This window comes from Talpa occidentalis, unplaced genomic scaffold (assembly GCF_014898055.3).
Source record: "Talpa occidentalis isolate TD23 unplaced genomic scaffold, MPIMG_talOcc4v2.1 talOcc4.11, whole genome shotgun sequence".
NCBI lineage: Eukaryota > Metazoa > Chordata > Mammalia > Eulipotyphla > Talpidae > Talpa > Talpa occidentalis.
Window position 1 is genome coordinate 37565708 of NW_023601104.1, and position 13626 is coordinate 37579333.

The 13626-nt window shown below is 36.7% G+C and overlaps 1 protein-coding gene across 1 annotated transcript; it reads right to left on the minus strand.

Moving 5' to 3' along the window:
- Positions 1 to 4172: 4172 nt before the first annotated feature.
- On the minus strand, positions 4173 to 5117 carry LOC119237957 (olfactory receptor 11G2-like). Its single transcript, XM_037501772.1, has one exon. The coding sequence runs from the start codon at positions 5115 to 5117 to the stop codon at positions 4173 to 4175; it is 945 nt and encodes a 314-aa protein (XP_037357669.1).
- Between the last annotated feature and the right edge of the window lie 8509 nt (positions 5118 to 13626).

A 13626-nucleotide genomic window follows, 5' to 3' on the forward strand; every position in this document is an offset into this window, starting at 1 on the left:
GGCCCACCCCCCCAAAAAAAAGAGCAGCTGGTAGAACAATGCTACAAAAGCATTGTCAATAGATTGTCTCAAATTAAGAAACTTATTATTTTTGAGCACTAAAGGGAAATACATCATATTCTCAGCTTAGATTTTAAAAATTTGCAAAATATAAGATGGAATAAATCTGGCTTTACAGTTTATTTGAAAAAGAAGAGGAGATTTTATTTAACTGCAACCCAGTCTGTATCAACAGTATTGTGCCCCAAGAAAGCTAACAGCATCTTACATATTATCTTTATTAATACAAGTATACAGGTCAGATCAAGGCGGCTAGATCATGTTATATTGAGAGCTGTCCAGACCACAGTCAAAGTATTATCTTAAAGGATGGATACCATGTGTTAGTAGATACTTTTTTTTTAAAGAAGTTTGTTTGTTTATTTATTTATCTATCTATTTATTTATTTATTTATACATACATACATACATACATACATGCACTGGGTACAGTCAGAAGCACGGGAGGGTGAGAGAATTCACCAGAGCCAGAGCGGGGAGCAGAGCAGGCAGAAGGACTGAAGTACACTGCTGAGGGGAGCAGCGGGCAGCAGGAGAGGTCTGTGTGCCATGTGGGACCCTCCTCAGGTGACCGGGGAGCAGCCGGGATCGAACCGGTGCTGCAGAGGCTGCGGGCAGCTTCGCAACCCAGCGCTCAACCGCTGCACCACCGGGGAGGCCCAGTAGATACATTTTTAAATTCAAAATTTATTTTCAGTTTTATTTCTTTTGAGGTCTTTATCAGTAAATAGTGTTGGGAAATTGGACAGTCACATGCAATGGAATAAAACCAGTCCACATCTTACACCGTACACAAAAATTAATTAAAAATAGACTATAGACTGGAATGTATGACCTGAAGTTATAAAATACTTAGAAGAAAACAAGGTGACATGCTTCTTGATCTCAGCCTTGACTTTAACAGTAAGGAAATAAAATAAAAATAAATAAATGGGACTATATCAAACTAAAAAGCTTCTATATAGCAAAAGAAACCACCACAAGAATGAGAGGCAACCTACTGATTGAGAGAAGACAAGAGATTAATATAAAAAATATATAAAGAAATCATGCAATTCAACAATAAAAAACCAAGCAACCCACTCAAAAAATGGGCAGAAGATCTGAACAGATACTTCTCCAAAGAAGACTTACAGATGGACAACAGGCATATAAAAAAATGTTCATCATCACTTATTAGGGAAATGCAAATCAAAACCACACCATTTATTTATTTATTTATTTATTTATTTATTTATTTATTTATTTATTTATTTTGTGGGACCCTCGCCCGGTGGCCGGGGGAATGAACTGGCACTGCAGAGGCTGCGGGCGGCCTTGCAGCCCAGCTGCTGCGCCACCAGGGGAGGCCCAACATTTATTTATTTTAAGTGACCCTATATAATTGTTATATAAAATAGATATAAATAACATGTTATGAATTTCTGATATATTTACATATTTGTAAACTGATCATTATAAAAATATATAACATAGAATGCTATAAAAGTAACATTTACCAGTAATTCCATCATTAATATATTATCATTACTAGAATTTCCAGATTAAAAAACTAGTTATGTATAACTTTTTCTATGACTAAACATATAATTACAAAAATGAGATCATATAATATTGTAGCTTTGTATCCTGATTTTTGAATATTACAATATATGGATTTTTTCCATCTTATTAAATATTCAGGCACCTATTTTTTGTTTGTAAAAATGTTTTAATCAATCACATTTTTTTAATTTTTAAATTTTATATATTTTTTACATCATTTTTCATTTTTGCACAATGTATGCATTTTCAACTTGGTTATAGTTCCCATACAATTCCTATCATGCTTGTTTTGATCCTACTCCTTTCTCCGCCCGCGCCCCCCCACCCGCATCCCCGCCAGAGTGTGTCTCTGGTTTATAGTTGCTTGTTGATTTTGATTTTTACTTTATTATAATTAGTCTTTTCCTGGTCCCTTATTTAGGTTTTCTAAATTCTTGCTATGAGTAAGAGCATCTGGTATTTTTCTTATTCTTTCTGGCTTATTTCACTGAGCATGTTGATCACATATTTTTAATGACTAGTATTTCATTTATAGAAGTACTGTAAATATTTTAATTAGATTTCCTTTCAAGTATAAATAGTTCCCCATCAAACTCTAATAGGAAGTATGCTATAATACTTCATCTTACATTTTGATTTTTTTTTAGAAAAAAATCTTAGATATGCAATTAATGGGCAAAGATGTTGGATTTATGTTACAAATTGTCCTTTTGGATAAGGAAGTTTTTATTTAAAGATTTTGACATGGATCTAAATGTTTTCATTTTATTTAAATCAGTATGTATTCACATTTCCCTTAATTTATTAATTGAAGTTTCAAGTTCAATAGCTTTCTAACTCTTTACAATTTATGATATCTGGTTTTCTAATAGTTTTCTTCAAGAAAATGGGTGTATTTTGTCAAATGATTTTTTTTTTTGCATCAGTTGTGAAGATAGAAGATTTTTCTTCTCCAGTTTTTCATATGGTGAGTTACATCAGTTGATTTTTAATTTTTTTAAATTTATTTATTTTTTTAATAGAGGCATGCTTTATTTATTTGTTTGCTGGTTTGTTTGTTTGTTTTGTTTATACATGCACTGGGTACAGTCAGAAGCGCGGGAGGGTGAGAGAATTCACCAGAGCCAGAGCGGGGAGCAGAGCAGGCAGAAGGACCGAAGTACACTGCTGAGGGGAGCAGCGGGCAGCAGGAGAGGTCTGCGCACCATGCGGGACCCTCCTCAGGTGGCCGGGGAGCAGCCGGTGATCGAACCGGCGCCGCAGAGGCCGCGGGCAGCTTCGCAACCCAGCGCTCAACCGCTGCGCCACCGGGGAGGCCCACATCAGTTGATTTTTGAACCAACTTTGACTTTTGGGAAAAATCCACTTGACCATAATATATTTCCCTTTTTATATATTTTTATTTATTTATTTATTTATTTATTTATTTATTTATTTATTTATTTATTTGTTTGTTTGTTTGTTTGTTTGTTTGTTTGTTTGTTTGCTTGTTTGTTTATTTATTTTAAAGATTTATTTATTTATTTATACAAGCACTGGGTACAGTCAGAAGCCTGGGAGGGTGAGAGAATTCACTAGAGCCAGAGCGGGGAACAGAACAGGCAGCCTGACGAAATACACTGCTGAGGGGAGCAGTGGGCGCGGCAGGAGAGCGCTGTCTCACCATGTGGGAACCTCCCTGGTGGCCAGGGATCTAACTGGTGCTGCAGAGGCTGCAGGCAGCTTTGTAGTCCAGTGCTCAACTGCTGCGCCACCAGGGGAGGCCCTTTTATATATTTTTAGATTTGATTTTCTCCAGCAGTATCTTATTAACAATTTTGCATCTATGTTCATGAGATAATTAATAATAGACTATCATTATAGCTACAAAGGAAGCTCTACTCTGGACTTCCTATATACATTTTGAAGAAAATATTCTTTGCCCTTCCAGTATCCATACTTTGCATAGTTTGTTAGCATTATTTGAGTTGCATTTCTACTTCTTATCCCTGTTTCTTATAAACTCACAAAACATGTGTGAAATGGCATGGACATTTTCCACCCTGCTCAGCCCTCCAGAATGCTGGCAAACAATGGGGGAAGAGACTTAGTGGAAACGTGAACAAAAAATTGGCACAGATATTCCTTGGCCCCCTAGATGAAAATCAGTGTTAAAATTATCAGCACTTTAAACTTACCATTGAAGTTAATTTAGACAAAATCCTAAGTTGTTTAAATTTTCTTCCAATATGAAGTAGTTTTTAGGCAACAGTTCAACTATATGTTTCTTATGTGATGCGAATAATGATAATCACTTCTTTTTCAGAACTCAGAAATTTTGCATTTCAAGTCAAGGTAATATTCTCAACCTAGGTTCCTTAAGGAATCCAATTATTGCTGTACTACCTTTATGGAGCAAATATAATTTTGAAGACTAAAATTAAAATTCTGTCAATTTTGTGGTGAGTGGTGTGTAAGATAATGGTCCTTATAGCTGTTTCTCAATAAAACAAAGAATTTAGGAAAATATATCACTTATGTGTTATTGAGGTATGTTGCATTTAAGAGATAGAATTTGACTTTATATTTTATGAACACCTCTCAGTCCTGAAGATTTTCCTTAGAGCAACCTTCATCTCCTTGTTCCTCAGGCTATATATTAGAGGGTTGCAGAGAGGTGTTACCACAGAATAAAACAAGGTAAGGAATTTTTGCATTTTCACGGGATGTCCTGATCCAGGACTAACATACATCACCAAAATGGGGCAATAAAACAGTCCGACAACTGCCAGATGAGATGCACAAGTGGAGAAAGCCTTGTGTTTGCTGGCTGCTGAGGGCATCCGCAGCACAGCCAGAATCACTAGAGCATAGGAGCTAAGGATAAAGATAAAGGTGCCAGTCATGAAAATAATATTGAAAGTAGAGTAAAGGAGTTGAGTGATGCTATCTTCAGAACAGGAAAGCATCATTAAAGGGACAGGATCACACATAAAATGGTTGATGATATTTGGACCACAATAGGGCAACTGGGAAATAAAAACAACTGGGCTTAGGAAGAGAATGAACCCACTCGACCATCCAAAGATGACCAGGCCAGTGCACAGCTGTTTAGTCATGATGCGCGGGTAATGCAGAGGGCGGCAGATGGCGAGGTACCTGTCAAAGGCCATGATGCAGAGGTAGAAGCCCTCATCAGCCCCAAAGGAGAAGAAGAAGTAGAACTGTACAAAACAGCTCACGAAGGAGATAGACTTGGTTGTGGACAGGAAGGTGGCCAACATGTTAGGTTCGGTGGTGGTGACATAACATATTTCCAGGAGAGAGAAATTCCCCAAGAAGATGTACATGGGGGTGTGAAGGTGGCGGTCCCACAGCACAGCACTGGCAATGGCCGCGTTCCCCATCAGGGTCAGGGTGTAGGTTACTGAGAAGAGCCCAAAGTAGAGGAGCTGCCTTTCTGGGCTGGAGGGAAAGCCCACGAGGATGAAATAGCTCACAGAGGAGGTGGTTCCTTTGCCAGACACATTCATTCCTCTGGAAGGTACAGAGTTGACAGTGGTTATTGCACTTTAGCGTGGTATGCTGCCTCTTTCTGAAAACACCAGATTTATTTATTATTTATTTTATAAAGTAGCAAACAGTCTTGCTTAAGCAACAAAACTGACTTGTGTAACTAATTCCTGAACACATATTATTTTAATAAGTCACAATAATAGGAGAGAGGGAAAACATGGAGACAGACAGATTTTTACTTTTCTAAGAATGCTAGACTAGATGCTTGACATTCAAACTACCGTGATTCTGATAAACTCTTTTTATCTTTGACCTGCACTACTTATACATTTCTGTGCATGTGAAGTTCTTTTGACAGTACAATGAGTAGCTGATTATGATTCACAAGTGAAATAATAAAATACTGTATCAAGGCACTTTAAGTGACAATCTCAATATACTGCCCAAGACAGGGTATAAATTAATATTCGTTTTTGCTTTCAATTCCTCTTGTGTACTCTTGGTGTTTTAAAGTGATAATAAAAATACTCTGTCTTGGGGGGGCAATACTCTGTTTTTCTAGGATATATGGTCTTTCACGATGTATTCATGTCAATGTTTAACATAAAAAATACTTCCTTTCTTTCATGGGCAACTGGATGCACCACATAGTGAAAAAGTCTTACTCTTTTGCCTCTAAATTTCTCTGGTTAAATACTTTTATGTACGTTCAGGTGTGTATGTGAATTAGATGTACCCATTATGACAACTGACCTAAGACACAGAAGCTGGTTAGAGTGACATAGTCAAGTTTAATGTACCTGTAGTTGGATACCCATGATTAAATTAGCTGCAGGATAAATGGAAAGATAGACAGGTTTTATATTTTTGTGAGGGTTTCCACATTTCTTTATTAACAGTTCTTTCCCACATATTCCTGTTTCTCTCATTTAGACATACCTTGGTACTTTTTTACATCTCACTAAGCCTCATCTAGGTCTTTCCTATGTTGGCAAATCTGAAACAAATCTGAACTTTTCACTTCTCTCTGGCCACTTCCGTTCCAAGTAGTTGTTACTGAGTCAAAACTCAATTTCCCTGTTTCCTCAGGTTCTCAATGTGACCTAATCTTCTAGGCAAAGTAATTCACTATAAAAAAAAAGTCATTAAACTTCATTGTGTTGAGTGGGATTTTAAGTGCTGGGGAAATAACTGTGGACATGACAGATTTTGTGCTTGTGAAATTTATAATCAAGAGATTATAAATTATGTATTATATTAACTTTTAAAAATATTTTATTTTATATAATTCTTACATCATTTTTCATCTTTGCACAATGTATGCATTTTCATTACGGTTACATTCCCCATACAATTGTATCCCCCCCTTATTTTGACTCTAGTCCTTCCTCTCCCTCCCTCCTTCCCCTTCCCCCCATAGAGTGTCTCTGGTTTATAGTTGCTTGTTGATTTTGATTTTTACTTTGTATTGATTAGTCTTTTTCCTGGTCTCTTATTTAAGTTTTCTAATTTAGAGAACTTAAATATATTATATTAACTTTTAATATAGCTTTGCCAAGTTTTGATTTGTTTTCTATTCCTGGAAATATCTTTGCATTTTATAAAGACTATTTAGTAGATCAAGAAAGCATTTTCAAGTGGGGACCCACTACTCTGAGTCAAGGAATTACTAGGCATATTTCTGTATAGGAGATCAAGGCAGGATTCCTATAGATTTTCACCGACCTTGTGTGCTTAAATATGGATGCAGTAAATCAGGCTGCTAACCCTTGACTCTGTAGTGTTTAAAACAGCATATTAAATGTTTTAAAAGAAAGAACTGAATCATTCACATAGGGCTTTTGAGAAATCATGTCCCCTAACATCTTGTTGGAAAGATATTTTTATATTCCAAAGGATTGTCTTTTGTCCTTTAGGTATCCCTATATATCCTATTTACTAAGGACTTTAGTGTCAGTCATCTGATAGCACATTAATTTTAGCACATTTTAGCACATTTTCAGCCCATTAATTTTACTTAGTGTCAGTAATCCCAGTTCATTAATTTTACTAAGAGAAAGATAATTTACAAAGGATTTGTTTCACATCATTATTGACATTTACCCTTCTTTTGGAATATTTCCTGGAATAGTAATTGTCCAGTGCCAGAACTTAGAATTAATTCTGCATGTACAACAAAAATAGCAACAAAAATACATGCTGAAAATTTTTGCTACTAAAGAGCATTTAAATCATTAATCTAATGAAACTGAAAAGCAACATGCAAGCTTAGGAAAGAAGATATCTCTGGAAAGAGAAATTTGCCCTATTTCTTTTACTTTACAAAGCAACAAAATTCATCAACATAGATCCTTTTCCAACAATTTATCAATTAATATACATTTCTCTTAAAATCCTAACCCTCTCTATACATATCTCTTTCTCATTTTGTAAAGGGATATACAAACTAAGTAAAAAAATATTCCCAAGAAACAGGGAAACAAGAAAGAAATTCCTATTATGTTGAATTTTTTGCCTACTGTAAATTCTAGCAATTCTTTCCAATATTCTGAAAGATAATAAGAAAATACTTCCTATTAAATTACTCTTACAAAAACTGGAACACGTGAGGCACACATACAATATAGTTTCCACTCAATCCTTGGGTGAATGCTGAGAAGGTCAGAGATAGTAGATAAATTATTACTCCATACAGCAAAAGGTATACAAGGACTTCCAAGAAATTGGATGATTCAATTTGTAATCCAGTTTGGATTGCAAGAAGTAATCCCTGAAAGGTAGTTTCCCCCCAACTTCAAAACACATGTTTATGGTCAGAAGGAATGCCAGATCAAAGGTATTATATGTGTCTATTTCTTTGCATCACAACCTTTTGGGATTTAGGAACTTCTCTCTTGATAATCTGATAATATTTATTCAAAAGAGGAGGCTTTGTACTTATTTATTACCAGACACCAAGTGCTAGTATTCCCCAATGAATAGGGAAGATGTAGAAATCACTTTTAGGTTTTCTTTCATCACTAGTATCCATTTATTGTTGAAGGTTGCAGAGGAAGAGTTAAGTGATAATAGGCCGCTACCATTGGATCTCCTGTATCTATTTTGAAGAAAAAGAAATTATTCTTTGACAATCAAATATCTGCAGTTATAGTGGTTGTTAGTGATTTTTGAGTTTAATTTTATGTAGAGCAAAATGAATTATCAGATCAAACTCTGAAACAGAGTAGAATGGTAATTGACAAGGATTAGGAAATGAGGAAAATGGGGAGACATTGGTCAAAAGGTACAAACTTCCAGTTATAAAAAGAATAAATTCTGTAGATGTAATGTATGGCATGGTGACCAAAATTAACAATCCTTTATTATATGCTTGAAAGCTGAAAAGGAAGTAGATCTTAAATGTTCCCACAAATCCCCCCCCCCAAAAAAAAAGTCATGGTGGAGTTAACTAACCTTAATGTAATCGTTTCACATTACATATGTGTAACAAAGGTCATGTTATACACTGTAAATTTACACAGTGCCATATGTCAGTTATCTCTCTCCATGCAGAACTGGGATGCATGCAATGAATTGGAAGCTCAAAAAATTTTAATGGCATTCACTTATCACACAAATATTTACTGAATTCCTGCCACATGCCAATCACTATTTCAGTTCTCAGGAATATTGTAGGAAACAACTAAACAAACTCCTGTCTTCTCAGTATCTATTGTAGTGGAGGGAGAAGAAAATAACAAATAATTATGTGGTATGTTAGATAATAATATAGAGAAAAAACAAAGCAGGGAGTGGGGAAAGAATGTTAAATAATGGGGACGATTATGAGTCTTAAGTTGTATGGAAAGCCTCACAGAGAAGGTGACGATGTTTGAAGTAAGACAACAAACTTCGTGGATATCTGGGGAATTACATTATAGGCAAAAAAATTGTCAATCATAGGAACCAGAGGCAGAAGAAGCATACTATATTGGAGAAACAACAACGAGGCCAGTGGGGTTAGAGCCTTGTAAGCAGCGGAGAAATTTGTAGGACATATGGCAGAGAGGTAACAGGGTGAGGGTAGATCATTCAGGGTTTCGTAGCTACTATAAAGATTTTAGCTTTTACTGTAAGACAAGGTGTTAGTGGCTCTATCTGTGCAGGGAATAAAATGATCTGGCTTAAGGTATTTAAGATTTTTTTTTAAGACATTGTACCTAAAAGTATGCATTTTATAGATATAGTTTACTGGTACATTAAAAGTTGATATTCTGGGCCTCCCTGGTGGTGCAGCTGTTGAGCGGCACCGGTTTGATCCCCCGCCGGCCACTGGGCAAGGGTCCCACATGGCATGTAGACCTCTTCTGTTGTGCCCACTGCTCCCCTCAGCAGTGTATTTCATCAGTCTGCCTCTTCTGTTCCCCGCTCTGGCTATGGTGAGTTCTCTCACCCTCCCCGCACTTCTGACTGTACCCAGTGCTTGTATGAATAAATAGATATTTAAAGGAAAAAAAAAAAAGTTGATATTCTTTTTTTAATCAATACCTAAAAAAAGGAATATAATACTATCTACCCACCCAGAATTCTCCTTGTGACCTTTCCTATGACTACTTCTCTCTCCAAAGTAAGCTTTATCATTTTAATATCACCAATCTACCTGCTTTTGAAATGCACGTGAAGATAATTATACAACATGTATTTTGTGTCTGGTATTTTTCACTCATAATTAAACTTGTTAAGTCTAGAGTGTTTTTAGTTCCATTTATATTTTCTATCCAATTTGGAAAAATTTCATCCATTACTTTTTCTGTCCCCTTCCCTTATTTTCCTTTTGGGCATCCGATTACATGTATGTTAGGTTCCTTGACATAAGCTCACAGGTCTGATGTACTGAATTTTTTTTTTTCAATTTCTTTTTTCCTCTGTGCTTCACTTGGATAATTTCATTGCTATTTTATTAAGTTCACTGATACTATCTCCTGGATTTTTTCCTTCAGTATGAAAATTTACTAGTACATTGTTTTTACCATAAAAACTTAGGAGTGCAATCTACTTCATGCCTTTGTACAAGGTCAAAAGAGAGACGTCAGCTACTTTGACAACCTTAAAGCTGACTCTAGGAGTGTCTCCAACAGCATGACCTTTGTGACTAAATCCAGCAACCAGAATGTCATCATTTACCTTAATAAAACTCAAACAGTCATCATTGGATATAAAGGCTGTGATTTTTGACCATCTTGATTAGTAGCACACACTTCATGATGGCAGAATTTGATTGCTTGGTGTCAAACCCTATTTTTACAAGTATCTCCAAAAGGATTGGACTAAAGAGCTGCCCCTAAATGGGTTTTCTTAACATTGTTTATCAGACCTCTTCTCATCTTGTCAGTGGTTATGCAGCTGCCTGGCTATAGGAAGAGCAAGACACTTTCCCACCCTGCCCGCAACACAGGCCTGAGCAACAGGACTGAAGTTTTTACCTTAAGGACCTGAGTAAAAGGACAAATGAGACCAAGAGCCATTAGAAATGAAAAAATAATAAAAATAAGAATGGAAATAAAGAAAATAGACATTAAAAAAAGGCAGATGAAAAAATTAATGAAACCAAAAGCTGGTTCTTTGGGAAAAAAATGAACAAAATAGACAAAGCTCAGATATCTTGACCTACTAAACATAGAGCTTCCATATGATCCAGCAATTCCACCCCTAGGTATTTACCCAAAGGACACAGAAACATCAATTCCAAAGAGCACCTGCACCCCTATGTTTATAGCAGCACTGTTTACAATAGCTAAGCTTTGGAAACAACCCAAATGCCCAAAAATAGATGACTGGATCAAGAAGATGTGGTACATATACACCATGGAATATTACTCAGCATTCAAAAAAGATAAACACATGCAATTTGCAGCAACATGGATGGCGCTGGAAGGGATCATTCTCAGCGAAATAAGACAGAAAGGAAAATACCGGATGGTCTCACTCATAGCAGGAATCTAGAAAACTTAAATAAGGGACCAGGAAAAAGAATAACTATAAGAAAATAAAAATCCAAATCAACAAACAACTATGAACCAGAGACACTCTATGGGGGGTGGGGTGCGGGGAAAGGGGTTGCAATTGTATGGGGAATATAAAAATAAAATTTAAATTTAAAAAAAAAGAAAAAAGAAAAAAAGGGAGAAATGAATAAATAGAATTATATGAAAGAGAAATTATAACAGACATCTCAGAAATACAGGGGCTTGTAAGAGACTACTATGTACATCTTTGCATCCACAAATTGGAAAATCTGGAAGAAATGGGACAAAAATTTAGATTCCTATAACCTTCCAAGACTGAATCAGGAAGAAATAGAGAACCTGAACAGAACAATTACAAGCACGCACATTTTGCTGCTTAAAATTTTTGCATTTTGAAAAAATATCTGTGGCAGTGACTTAGAAAATTGAACTATATTTACTTTTCCCATAGGTGACACCCTTCTTTGGTTTTATTTTACTTTATTTGCCTTTGTTCGTGCTGTAGAGAGTGAGACTTGTTTTTGCAGTTGCTGAGTCAACACAGGGCGGCAGAGCATAAAGGGATCCAGCCATTGTTGTGAATATACTGGTGGGGGTGAAAGGGCTGGGTCGTATGCTTTTTTTTTTCAGCATGGATGGGTTTTTCTTTCCTTTTTAAAAAAAAAAATTAAATTTATTTATTTCCTTGATCATTGTTTATTTTTGTCCAGTATTTGGTTTCTCCCCTCAGGTGTAGTCCCTACAGTTCTCCAACCACCACAGCACTCATGATCAATCTCCATAGTCCCCTGTGCTTTTCCACCAGTGTTTTGACCCCCTCTCACTCGCCTGCTGAATGCCTCAGATCTATGGTCAGCTTGCAAGTTTTATCTTTTTTCTGAGCCTTTGTTTGGTTTCCCTATATTCCACATATAAGTGATACTGTATTTCTTTTTACTTCTGACTTATTTTGCTTAGCATAACTGCTTCCAACTCCATGCTATGTTGCTGCCAATAGAATGAGTTTATCTTTTTTGATCGCTTACTATTCCAATGGCTGGTGTTTGTGACACCACTGATAATCCCTCTTCTCTGCAGTTCCAAAACTGAGACTGCAGTCTTTGTGCTGTCAGTGTGCTTCATGGAAGTCATTAGCACTCCCCAGGCAAGGGGGTGGGATGGTGCCATGTTTTGTGCTCTCCTTACCGAAGATCTAGCCTTGTTTCTAGCCATTTGTTTTCATGTTTATTTTCTCTCTTTTAATTATGTAGATATTGTGGTGAATTAATTATTATTTTTTTTGTTTTAAAAATTTTTTGAAAAATGACGCCACTTTCTTATTTTACAGTTTAGAAAGCACAAATGTTAATGACAATATTGTATTCCTCCCTATTACCAAATTTTGCTTCGTACCAATCTCTTTTTTTATCCTTTTAGTCTCTTTCCTTCAACTACTTCATTCTCTATCCTATTTCTTTGACCCTGCTTTAGTGAAAATTTAGCTTAAGAGCTCCAAATGAGTCTTGTTAACTTTTCTGCTGTTTCTTTATAGTCCACATGTGAGTAAGACCATATGGTAATTATCTTTATCTTTCTGACTTATTTTGCATAGCAATCTCATTTCAATTTTCATCTGTGCTGTCCCAGAGGGAAGGATTTAATCTTTTTAAATAGCTGACTAGTATTCCATTGAGTATATCTATATCTAGTCATTCACTAAATGATGGCCATTTAGTTTCTTTCTACGTCTTGGTTATTGTGAATAGAGCTGCAAAGAACATAGGTGTATGTATCTTTTTGAAAGACTATTTTTGGACAAGTACCTAGGCATGGGATTGCTGGATCAAAATACTGGTATATGGTAGTTCTATTTTTTATTTTTGGGGGACTCTCCAGGTTGCTTTCTATACTAGAAGAGATGGGAAGCAGGACTAGAGGAATGGCTAGAAGGGTCAATTTGATAGTGGTGAATAGTACTAGAAATTTTGTTAATGTGTACATTGTGGCATATACATGTATTGCAGTGTGAATCTAAACTACTGAAACAAATAGTTTGTAATCCAATGGTAAATCAAGTTAAAAAGAGTTCCAAGACCATGTGCACAGGAAAGTGCGTCTCTGACTCGCCATTTTAAACAGGGACCTTCCTTCAATAAAGACCACTTGAAACCGGAGAAGGCTCCCTGCGCAGCTAGAGGCCAGCTGGGAAGCACCCCCAAGCCAGGCCCCGTCTGGCTAGCAGTCCCAGCCCAGAGGGGGATCAGGCATCCATAGCCAGGGCAGACCGTGTGCGCAGGAAAGTGTGTCTCTGACTTGCCATTTTAGAACAGGGACCTTCCTTCACTAAAGAGTGCTTGAAACTGGAAGAAGGCTCCCCGTGCAGCCAGAGGTGAGCTGAAGGCCCCCACAAGCCTGGTCCCCCCTGGCAGGGAGTTGGAGTCCAGAGGGAGATCCAGCGATTTGGAGCCCAGAGTCCAGCCACCCCACCTCCAGAGAAGTCTGTGGGACTTTAAGACACACCTTTGGAATTAAACAAACACAG